At 41.3% G+C, this 12449-nt stretch overlaps 1 protein-coding gene across 1 annotated transcript in view; it reads right to left on the reverse strand.

Moving 5' to 3' along the window:
• Positions 1–12449, reverse strand: part of LOC310961015 (protein kinase C-binding protein NELL1-like) — a gene marked incomplete at both ends in the record, with an annotated part of 255021 nt that overhangs the window by 135275 nt on the left and 107297 nt on the right. The window contains 2 exon segments of the mRNA XM_083932929.1: positions 7157–7285; positions 10569–10668. Coding sequence (XP_083789055.1) covers positions 7157–7285; positions 10569–10668 — 229 coding nt within the window.

Raw genomic sequence — 12449 nt, forward strand, 5'->3', positions numbered from 1 at the left:
GTCCACTCATCTCCATTGTATTGGAGTAAGGTATGGATATCTCAGAACTGTTCAAACTGTGGGAAAAATATATACAGTATACATATATTTAAAAAAAACAATACAGAAAGGCATAAAATCTCATTTTCAGGGACATAAAAAAGTCTGAAAAGTGATTTGCAAGGTTGTCAGACACAAAACCCACCCACTAAGAGAAATCAGATGATCAACACAGCAGGGTAGCTTCGTGCAGAGAATTCACAAGAATTGCTTCCCAGTTGCTGGCAACAGCGGGGCTCTAACAGAAATTTAAAAAAGTAAAGTGTAACAGCAGGTTTCAACAGAGGCTTCATCAGGCTGGCTTTGTACAATAGATTGCATATTTTAAGGATCAGACAACACTTGACACAGGCGAGGCAAAAGCATTACATTAATCTTTTTTTTTTGTATTTTTATTTTGTGAAAGTTCTCATGTGTCCAGGTCGTCGTTATCCTCAAAGCAATTTCAGTCAAAAGCAACTGGACTTGGTTATTTGTCTAGGAGGACGTTTCACCTCTCATCCAAGAGGCTTCATCAGTTCATGTACGCATCTGACCAGGCTGGGACTGGTCCAACTAGCTGGTGTGAGATCCAGGTATATTCCAGGTATGAAGCCTCTTGGATGAGAGGTGAAACGTCCGAGACAAATAACCAGTCCGGTTGCTTTTGACTGAAATTGCTTTGAGGATATTTTTATTTTGTTGCAAAGTGTATAATCTTATATTTAGGTTTAAAATGTAGTGGGGTTTAAGGTCAATTGCTCTCATAATATTACAGTATTAATGATACTTGATTTTACGAATACATTCAAACAAGTTTAGTTAGCCTTGTTTTTTTCCTGTTAAGTGCAGTGTAACTTCTCTTCATGCATTATTGTTCTAAGAGAAATTGATGAGTGGTTGAATGGCAAGTTTGTCAGCTGAAAAAACAGTCACTGATCCCATTTGTGCGTCAATTGTTCCACTTTCTTGATTGCCCTTTGTGACCACGAAGTGCAAATTAGACAAGAAATTGATTTTAGCCACTCAAAACCATCCCCCAATCTATAGATGTTCTCTAAAACACTGTATGGACATCCACTGGCAGAGCTAATAGTTAGCTCAGAACGATTTTATCAGGCTTATATTCAATTAATGCTTCTCGATTTTCTCTCTTTCTTAATTACATTATCAAAATATTTGCCTTTTTACAGATTTCATTTCACATTGTAATTAGTTCTTTCATCCTCTGAAGTTCATCACGTTGCAAGACCTCAACCGAAATGTCTGAAATGTGTTCAAGAGGCTCCAGTTGCTGGACTATTAGCACCAAAGTCACGGCATATTATCAGTGAGTGGCAAAAGCTAGAGAGAGAGAGAGCAAAGAGAGAGAAAAAGAGCAGAAATCTGCTGTGTTGTCAGTGGTGGAGATTGACTCCGGGACATCATAAACTGCCTCCCCAGAGCCTGTTAGCTAAGGGGACACATCAGAGAGTTGGTCCCTGGAGTTCGGCTGCTCCGGAGCTAAATGAAAGCGAGCTGAACAAACAGAAATAGCTCTGTTAGGTTTCATGTCTCGCCCTCACAGTGGGCTCTAAGCTTATTACCCATAGCAAGAAAAAAAAAACCTGTGGTGTGTCGGCCAAATGAAGCTGCAGAAGAATGCAGCCCTCGCCGGTGATTGACAGCAATGTGAAGTGGAAGGGGAGTCATTTGATCAAGTACATGTTAATTAGGCCCAATTGAATTTAGAGATGAGTACTCCGAATAAAACACACACAGCTGGTGGAGCGCTGAAACAAATCCACCTTTATGTGTAATATGAACATATTTTTATGTAAAACGAGGGCAAGTGAGTGCTTGAGTTGCACATAAAAGCTGCTGAAGAGTTAAAGGGCACAACAGGAGCTAATGCTACCATTAATGTGGGTAGAGTGACCCATGATGGTTCTTAACACCAGGAGAAATCTCCACAACAACCTCCTGAGACCGGTTTTTATGGAAATAGTAAGGCACTCCGATCAAGTCAAGTATTTTCACATATGCAAAATTTTAACTTGAAGCCTAACTGCTCTGACATTTCCCTAATGCGCTTGCCTATAAACAATTTCCAAGAGGTGCGATGGTGATGGAGCCTTTAATTTGGAAAAAGGAGGAAGGAGGAAGTGCACAGAAGAGGCGCTTGAGAGGCTGTGAAAAAAAAACAAACCTTCCCTGCAGAGTGAGAAATCATTTGGGCACATTCTAGGGGAATAAGGTCCATATAAAGCTGAGAATGTGCAACGAGCAAAATATATGCATTAGCTGGGCTCAACATTAGACCCATTCTGGGATTTTCCCTCACCATGGGGCTAGATATACAGAGCAGCCTCTCTGGTAACAGCCTGTCATTTGGGAGGAGGGCTTGTGCAGCACCCAGCTAGTTAACAGGGAATTGGGTTGTTTGTCCTCAGCTGATGCAACTATTCTCAAATTCAGCAGCTGTGGTACTTTTCTTTATTCGGAGCTTTATTCTAAGAGGGTTCAACCCAATGCGGACATGTTTTAGGTTACGATTAACAAGCTGTCAGAAATACAACAACAACAACAACAACGTTAATGTCTGTGTCCTCCGGAGCTGTTAGATGATACAGCAGATCTGCTGGGACTCTATGAATATCACTGACAGCATAAACAAGAGCTAATGAGGATAATAAGCCTATGATAAGCCCATTAGCACATACGTGCGAAACAAAAGTGTGCTGAATGGAGCGGCATCAGGTGGTGTGACACACTGAGGATGAAAGGGAACACAACAAGAAGGGTGTAGTTAGTGCTTTTACACTTGCGTCATGGTGTTCACCGTACGTGTCACAGGATGTTTCTCTTTGATACTAACTTGTTGATTGTCTGATGTGTTTGTCACCCCATACGGATAGATACATTTACATACGTTGACACATATTTTATCTGCATCTGGATGTCTGGGAAGGCATTGGTTTGGTTTCAGAAGTGGAATGAAGTGAAATACAAATCATGAGGCATGTTGCTGCTATTGTTAGCACTGTCACGTCACAGAAAGCAGAAAGAAGGCTCTGGGTTCAAGTTTGTGGAATATGAAGGTTCTTCCAGACTTCCCCAGCGTGGTTTCCTCCCACAATCCAAACACATGCAGGTTAGGTTAATGGGCCACATTAAATTGCCTGAAGGTGTGATTGCGAGTGTCCCTATGGGCCAGTTTTGACCTGGTATTATCCGCCCATTAGTGATCAGACCACAAGCAGACAGCCTTAAGTACGTCTGTTCACATGTCCACATATGAGTATTGAGTGACCACTTGTGACCTGATTTCACTTCCCCGCTCTATATGCAAATAAACCCATACGTTATTTCTATTTAACATATAGTTTGGTCTACATATTTAATAAATATATATAATATATAATATATACTGTCACATAAATCATTATTATAGAAACGCAAGATGATTAATAAAACAAGCAATGCTTGTTGAGAGCAGATGAGAAAGAGGTTTTTTGAAAGTGTCTGTGTTCGTCCAATTTTCCCCCGCTTTCCTGAGTTATTACGATGTTGACAAAGATGAATCGGATGAAAAAGCCATATTCTGACCAGTTGTATGTTGGTGGAGCACCACCTGCTGTACGGGAGGTAGAGCTACTCCCGTGAACTTCAACAGTCTGATTATTCCATTAACCAGGGAAAGACCGTTTTCGGGTAAACACACTGAATGTGTTGTTTTACAGACGCTCCTGTTTGTCAATACTATCTGCAGAGGTTGCAAAGAAAAAAACAGGAATATCTGCAGCAATATATCCTAAATCCTATTCCTGTAGCCAGGTATACTTTATGAACCTTAAAATAAGCAGCAGTCGTGGCTCAGTTTAAAGGAGCGGGGGGCAAGCACAGACACATCACCGACAGTATAACAACACCCAAAACCAACACACTCTCAGTGGTTTGGGTGACATGAGAAATACTCTGAAAATACTAATACAAATGAATACACAGAGCTACCTAAAGCCAGTAAAGGAGTATGTACTTCTGCTCACAGTTGAGTAGGTGGTCCTTCAGTGTGGATGTTCACATTGCTAAATGAATGCAGTTAGATGTGGCCCAGACCTCCTCACAATGTGGCCTGATAGAAAGTGTCAGCCCTGTGATTGACTTGCAACATGTCCAGTGTGTCCAACCTCTTGCTATTTCAGCTGGGACCCCCTAAAGGAGCACATAGCTGGTATAGCTAATGGATATTTATATGTTTAGAAAAAGGCTATCCTTATACGGAGGACCAGGTAATGGAGGTAAAGCTAAAGGTCTTTCAGGCAACTGTGAGGAGAACATGGAGGGGTTGATGGCCTTCAGTGCAAACAGTGTTTCATACAGTCCATTAGGCATATCACACTTTATGTGTCCATGCTGTTGCTGAGGCAGAGCCAGCAGTAAGCCCAGTTAGAGCCTTTGCGTTGCAGAGTGGTGACAAGACCAATCAATAGTAACCACTGCCGTGCAGAGTATCTAAGGTGCCAGCCAATATGCAGTTATACATCTTTAATGGCGTAAATAAAAACACAGGCCTTGGTGGGCAGGCTAATGAGGTACAACCCATCATTAGCGGGTGTGCATATTCTGCATATGCAGGCACATTTCTGCTTTCTCCAATTAGGTAGATGGTTTGACATATCAACACATTCACTATGTTTCTCTAGCTGGGTGTTTGAATCATGTATGCGTCAAACCCACCGCTGCAACAGACAGACAATACGCTGCAGCTTCATTGACTTCTAGCGCCCGAGAAAAACATTTTTCATCCAAAAAAATGACATCCCTTCTTCTTAGTGTCATAAATCAGTCAAATTGTAGCAAACATTGTTCACTACACATACTGGCGTGATCAACTCGACCTATGTTTGTCAGTGAACTGTCCCATCAGTTGTGGATGAATGTCTAAATTGTCTTCAGGAGAAAAGTACATTTTCAGTAAAAGTAATCTAGTTGATTGCATCAGTGGCGTAAAGAGGAACAATTTGTAGCTATTTCAGCAAGACTTGCTACAAAACTAACTTTTTGACCTCAAAAAGCAACATTACATTTGCATTATCCAAAAAGCGATGGGAAATATGGTGCCAAAATTCAAAACCTCTTCATCACAAATAGAAATACAAGCAAAAACAACTTGTGGCATTCTTAGCTAAGACATGTAGTCTAAACTAAGACTGAAAATTTGAGCAAATTTAGCCAAGGTTTGAGGAATTTCACATTAATAAAAAGAAAAAACACTCAATAAATAAAGCGTTAAGGGCAGACAAAAGTCTTAATGGGAAGAAAAAGATCAATATAAGATTTTACAACAGGCGTGGTACAATATCAAAGCCAGATAGCCTGTTGAGAACAATAAGTTATTCATCTTAAAGAGAAAGAGTAAAATTATGGCCCCACAAGGTGACTGAACGCAACACAGAAGGCTCAAGCAGGGCTTTATTTGAATCCCCCCAGTCCCTCATCAAACAACCCTCTGATTACAAGTAAATAATCTGGTCTTCCATCATTCAGCTGCACATTAAAACATTTATGAGGATATAATGGTCACATTTAACGATAGCTTAGAGTGATAGCTTAGAGTCATAACCAGACACAATCTCTGGTTTATTAAGTACAAGCGGAGAAATTAATTGGTGCTGTAAAACATCTATTAGGATATCAGCGCCACTCCGTCAGACTGCTTGGCTTTGTTTATAACTCAAAACAATAAAAAAAAAAAACAACAACATGTGATTACCCGAGACTGTTGGTAAGACATATTATTCTAAGCCAATTTAAGCTGGAGGTGAGAGTGAAGCCATGTCAAATATCGCAACACTGTACAGCAAGATTCAAGCTAATCCTGTCACAATAGAAGTTTGAGCTGCCTTTAGGGAGCAACCCCCATACGTGAATAATGCCACCAGAGCCAAAAGAGCTGTTGCTCCTCGATTTACATAGTTGATCTAATAATCAGCGTTTCTCAGGCTTATTCATATGATGTGGGACTGTCGTTGATCGCAGTGAAGCTCTGGGTAAACCTCTTTACCATGCAGATCAAACAGAGGCAGACAGACTGGAGGACTTGTGGCTACCCTCAGTGTCTCAGTGCGTTTAGCGGATTCAGTCTGTCACGGCTCCGATCCAAAGACAACTGCACCGAGCATTGGGCAAATCCTTCAATCCGCGACTGCCGCTCCAAAGCCTCTTAATCAAATAAGACTAGCTCCATCACAAGTACTCTGGGCCTCCAGCACCCACTGACTGGTGCTTTTACTCAGCCAAGTCCGACAATCACCCAACTGGAAGCACCCTGACACTTTAAGGGCTGGGAATCACTGTAAGTTTGAAAAATGAAGTCACATAACATGTTCTTCAGGAAGTGAAGCAGAGTGTGCAGTTTGGGATGGCAGACGGGCAAAATATGTACCCTCCACTCCACTGACCCCGGATCAATTCCTAAGTGTATATATATATATATATCATATTTTGATTGAAGCAAAAAAATTTGGGCATTTCACAAAAACCTGGATGGATTGTACCTGATTGCTTTCAATCTGTTGTCTTGAAAAAAAGTGAATATCTCAAAGTGAATATCCTGTTAAAATTAAATAAAATGAGGGGCTGGGCAATATGAAGAAAAATATCACAGTACTTTTACCCAATACCTTTATATTGATATTGCAACGATATTGATCTCCTCTAAGCCGATCGATCTAACTCTTACAATAATGAAACTGTTCAAGTTGCAGCAACCTTAACTGTGACAACCTTAAACACTGGTACAGTTCAAAAAACAGGCAAATCAACATACCAGACATTACTCTTTTCTTTCCTGTGATGTGTCACACAACTTATTCCATGATAAAGATTCAGGACCCTGTACACATCTGACCACAACGCTTCTCAGACCAATCCATGTCCCCTTATATCATCATGACATCCACTCATTGAGACAAATATCAGCTCATTAGAAATCTCAGTCTGTGGCCCACAGCCAGCAGAAATGTGCCTCTACAAGAGAACAAAGAATTAAACACTGACGCACTGCCAGCAACACTGCTTTTAACATCCCGAGCAAATGGATATAATAAGTCACCAGATGAGCCCAGGCAGTGAGCATAGTAAAGAAGAGTCCTACCTTCACAATAAGTAGAATCCCCATGGATGGAGGCATAGCCGCTCTTGCATTCACACTCTGCTTTAGTATTCCGGTTTTTACACTCAGAGTTCTCTCCACAAATGAGTCCCTCTGCGCAGAAGTCATAACCTGAAAGAGAGGGACAAAGAAGGCCTTGATTTACTTTGGACTGCTCACAGAGCTAAACAGTAAAACAAATGAGAAGCCTTGTTCCTGTTGCCCACAATATTGCGGATGACAAGGACCCGATGTGTAAAGTTTATGACTGCAGTAATTTTTTGCGCAACAATAAAAGTTTTGGCTTTCTCAACAGAATAAGCACACAAGAAATGTGGAAAAAAGCAACACACACACACACACACACACACACACACACACACACACACACACACACACACACACACACACACACACACACACACACACACACACACACACACACACACACACACACACACACACACACACACACACACACACACACACACACACACACACACACACACACACACACACACACACACACACACACACTTCATGTAGCAAAATCTCAGAGGATATCATCCATCCAACCGATAATGTGAAAGAGTCGGCAGTGAGTGTGTGTGGGTGGGTGGATGGGTGTGTGTGTGGGTGGGTGTGCGTGATGTGCTGGTTGTGTATGGGGCTTGTAGAAACATTGTACTACGCCACTTCAACAGTCGGCAAGGTGCTTGATTCTAACAAATGATTTCGAATCTAAAGATTTTCAAAACTTTCAAACGGCTGACAAGCTTCAGCACATCGTTAGAATCAGGTGTGTAAGAGCGGGAAGAAAGCTAAAACATGCAGGGCAGTGGCCCTTCAGGAATGGAACTGGGCACCCCTGCACTAAAGGGTGCTGAACCTCCAACACATAAGTTTCAAAATAAGAGTACACAGCTAAGTGTCATATAACAATTCTCTCTTCACAAATAAAATGCTCAATGGGCTACCTCTGGCCAGGCAGGCTGAGTGTGACGGGGACTCATTTAGCTCTGCTGTGAACAATCTACAATTTGAGTGTGTGGAACTCAGACGGAGAAACAGATTATATTGCAGCACTGGTTTCAAGGTTTTTATGGATATTCTGATTTTGTTTTGACACGTTCTTTCAGTAGCTCTCGGCACCATTTGAATCTGATGAATAAAGCTGCCATCCTTCAAAACAAAGCATGCCTCATATTTTTTCAAAGCCATGTTTCAAGGTCACAGAGGGTAAGTGTTTTCTTCAGGGGAAGTCTGCAGTGCAGGCGACACTAGTGTTGTGACAAGATGCCCCTCACTGGCTTTCCACCTGTGAACAATTGTATCTATTGGAGCGCATTGTACGGCTACTGGGTTTAAAAAGGCTGATGAGTTGTGGTGGCGGATTGCAATTCTAACTCTGTCCAACCTGTGCATTACTGCATCAGTCTTTTGTCAAACTTAAATTAAACTAGACTGAGATACTGCTCTTGTACAGAAATGTGATATTACGGATCGACAGATGTACTGAAAATCAGACAGATAGACAGATAGAAAGACAGACAGACAGGCACACAGACAGATATTTGATTGTCCTGCTCAGTAAGTATGAGCTGATGTAGCCCATCATGCCCCGTAATGACAGACAGACTGGCTGCACATAAAAGCCCTGAGAGGCAGGGAGTCCAGGGAGCCATTACTGAGGAAAGAGCTGTGTCTGCATCGCTCTTCCCCCACCATCTACAGCGGCACCCCATCAAACAGTGTAAACATGTAAAATGATTGATTATACAAAGAGTAACATGCGTCTGAGTTATGGTAAAGTTCTGTTCCAGCACCACAGGAGGGAGAAAAACACAGCACAGTTGTGTTTGTGAGAGCTGGATTTTCGATTTGCGATAGCACACCCTTTCTGTAGAATGAAATCCTTTTTTTCCGATTTCATTAAAACAGAGGGGGATGAACACTCTATGACATTTGTGTAATTGCCAATTTAACACAGTCCGCATGACTTTGAGGATTCAACCGCGATGCACAAGTACATATCAGAGTGGTGGCAAAGTACTGGCTCGCATATTAGAGAAGTGGTCTGGAGATGATTAGGAAATAATAACCAGCTTTGAGTTTTAGCAACAGGGAGAGTGAGAGTGAGAGAGAGATAGATAGAGAGAGAGAGAGAGAGAGAGAGAGAGAGAGAGAGAGAGAGAGAGAGAGAGAGAGAGAGAGAGAGAGAGAGAGAGAATAAATAAAGAGGATTGCAGGAAAAAGTGAAAAAGTGCTGTGACTATAAATCTTCAATTGTTGGCTTTTACCGTTTAAACCCTTCCCTTGGCTACACCTCCCCTCTCCCCTCGCCGCTTCCCAATTGGAAGCTTGATGGGCATGCAACTAACAGTTATCAATCTCTCTTCCATGACTACTGACCAACCAAGAAAACAGGCTATGCACTCCTGCTGCGGCACCTGATTGGACCAACACTTTCACCCGTGGGCCGTCTGCGAGGCGAGAAATATGCTGGATAGTTATAAAAGTTTCCACAGTACCATTCTATATTCCTGATTTGCATGAAGTGGCCTACACGCTTCGTCTTTCGAATCGCTGCCTGAATGCATTGCATGGCTTCTTACACAGACAATGAATGGGAAATGACAGATTCCATTGACACGTTTCTTACGACTTATTTCTCCATTCACATCTTCTTCCACTCTCGTCTTTCTCTCCTCACCTGTCCTCTATCCCTTCTCATTTTACTAACTCTTCTCTCGACATATAAAGTATTATCCTCTCTTTAGCTTTCTTTTCATCTTCCTCTCATGCTGTATACTCTTTAACTTCCTTCTACCCTCTTTCCTTCTTTCCTTTCTTTTCAACTTTGCAGGTTTAAGACCTTAAGACTGAACACAATGCTTCTCCTTAACACTCCCATTTTCCTCTCCCCTTCCCGTCCCTCTATCTTCTCCCTGCGTTCTCTTTTATAATCTTTTTTCATCTTCCTTTCCTCTAAATACTTTGAGTCTGAGGCATGCTGCTTATCTCACCCAAATAAAAGTGCAATTTCCTTCTCTCAGAACCCGTCTTGGGTTTCTTTCATTATGGCTCTATAGCTGACAGCCTCCAACAGTTTGTTTATTCAATGTATTTACTGAATTACCGGTGGCTATTTACCCTGTCGTACATCCCTGCCAATACAGCGGGGTTCAGGCAAATTGGCATAGCAGGTGCTCTATAGCAGACAGACCAATCTGCTCTGATAGGTATACCAGCCAAGAAGCAGTCATACACGATGGGAAGGAAGTGAAACAGAATTATTACAGAGGTGCAGCAGACTGGCTATGTTCACTTCTCGCAGAGGCAGGGGACTGGTGCATGCACATCCAAAGAAAGACTGATTCATGCAACTGAGAATGCCGTGAGAAGGAAGAAATACCTCTGCAAACATTGCAGCATCTGCCATCCGGTAAGATTTGTTCAGCGACGGTGCAGTTGAGATCTGGACAGGTTTCTGTGACTTTCACCATCAGGCCATTCTGGAAGGACAGGACAGACGCAGAACATTACAACTTCAATGCTGGGGTCAAATGTGTGAAGGTCTGTGCGTTAAAGGGAAAAAAAATTAGACACAATCAGTTCTGGGGCTCAAGCCAGTAAGGTTCTCATCGCAACCCCCATTTCATCTTTGTAACACTTTTTTTTGTATTTAGGTTTAACAGCCAAAACGTAACCAGGCAACACTCATATCAGTCAATTGTCAGTTGTTGATTGAAGTAGGGAAATCCACTGACAAGCAGCCTATGAAAAGAAACTTGACATGAGAAGGTGGGAACTTGCCAAACTACTCTGCAGTGGGATGACCTTGTGATAAAGGTGTCGTTTTTGCTATACGTTAATTATGGTCATTTTTCAAAATGCTTATTGGTGAATGTAACATTGGACAAAAAAAAAAATATATATATATATATATATATATATGCGACTCTATCATTAGCAGAGATCAGTCTATAGAACAACTAACTAACTTGCAGCCTTGGCTTTTAGTCTTCACTTTCACAAGTTAAATATGCAAGTGGCGACAAGCAGGTCGTATATGCTATTGCTAATTAATGTTAACTGAATGAGTAACTTGATGTCCGGCCAGCACTAAATGTATTGATCAGGTTTGCGTGCTCTCTGCAAGCTGGTGTCTGTACTCAGCCATTTGTGAAGGGATGTGTGCATTCTCCTGATTTAAGCATTTAAACTTAATCAGTTAATAGCTTTTTTTACATTATAATGTTAAATTTAATGCTAAATTGTATAAATGTAATCATACAGTATATACATAAGTCGTATAAAGGCCTGTCTGTTATTTGAAAAAAAAAAACGTCATGCTTTACAACCCTTTAAATCAAGCCAGATGTGACCTTGATCATTCTTTTTATGTTTAATAAATATTTTCAGCACTCTGATCTCTCACAAAGGCCCGTGTTTAGAGCAAAGAATACATGTAGGTCCTTTGAGTCCTGTTCAGATGTAAAAAAAAACAAAAAAAAAAAACCTGACTGAATGAGGCTGCCATGACAACAGGGGTAGTGGAATGTAAAGGTCGAATATGCTGACACATTCAGAAGGAGAGCATGAATACAGAGAGCAGCTAAGATGTAGATACGCGCCACCGAATGAGAGAAACAAAGGTGGATCGAACTCGCTGTCATCTTCCACTGGGTCTTCAAAACAAATAGCAGGCAGGTAAGACAGAGCTCCGGTGGCCCCAGCGAGACCTCTCAAGGTCGGACGTATCGACCCGTAGCAATACCAAGGATTTCTTCTTCACAACTTCTTTCAATGTCATGCTTTTTAAGGAACCACAGTAACGGCTTCCTTTTGTCATCTTTTAATAGTACAGTCACTTTGCGCTGTGAATCGTTTATCACCTATTTTCTAATAAGTAAATAGTATTTTCCTGTTAGCTCATGGTTTTGGTTTGAAGGCATGCAAAGTCCACTCGCATCAATGCTTTTATTTTTACTCGTTTTCCACAAAAAAATGTTTTTCCCACTGTCCACTAACCCGGCAGCAAACTGATAAAGGCAGGAAGATAAGTCTGCCATTAGCTGCTGTTTGCCTAAATAACTTCCCAAAATGATAATATGCAAGATTTTAGTATTTATGTTTTATGACTGTAACACATTATGTGCGTTTATGAGCGTAGTCATGAAGCATTGTAATTCACCTTTAATGCCCTCATAATACACTATTGAAGCATTCTCTGTGGAAATTGTACCAATGCAAGTTTGATCTAGTCTGTAGGTAAGTAAGTCTATGTGTAAAA

The sequence above is a fragment of the Echiichthys vipera genome, assembly GCF_963691815.1.
Source record: "Echiichthys vipera genome assembly, chromosome: 1".
Classification (NCBI taxonomy): domain Eukaryota; kingdom Metazoa; phylum Chordata; class Actinopteri; order Perciformes; family Trachinidae; genus Echiichthys; species Echiichthys vipera.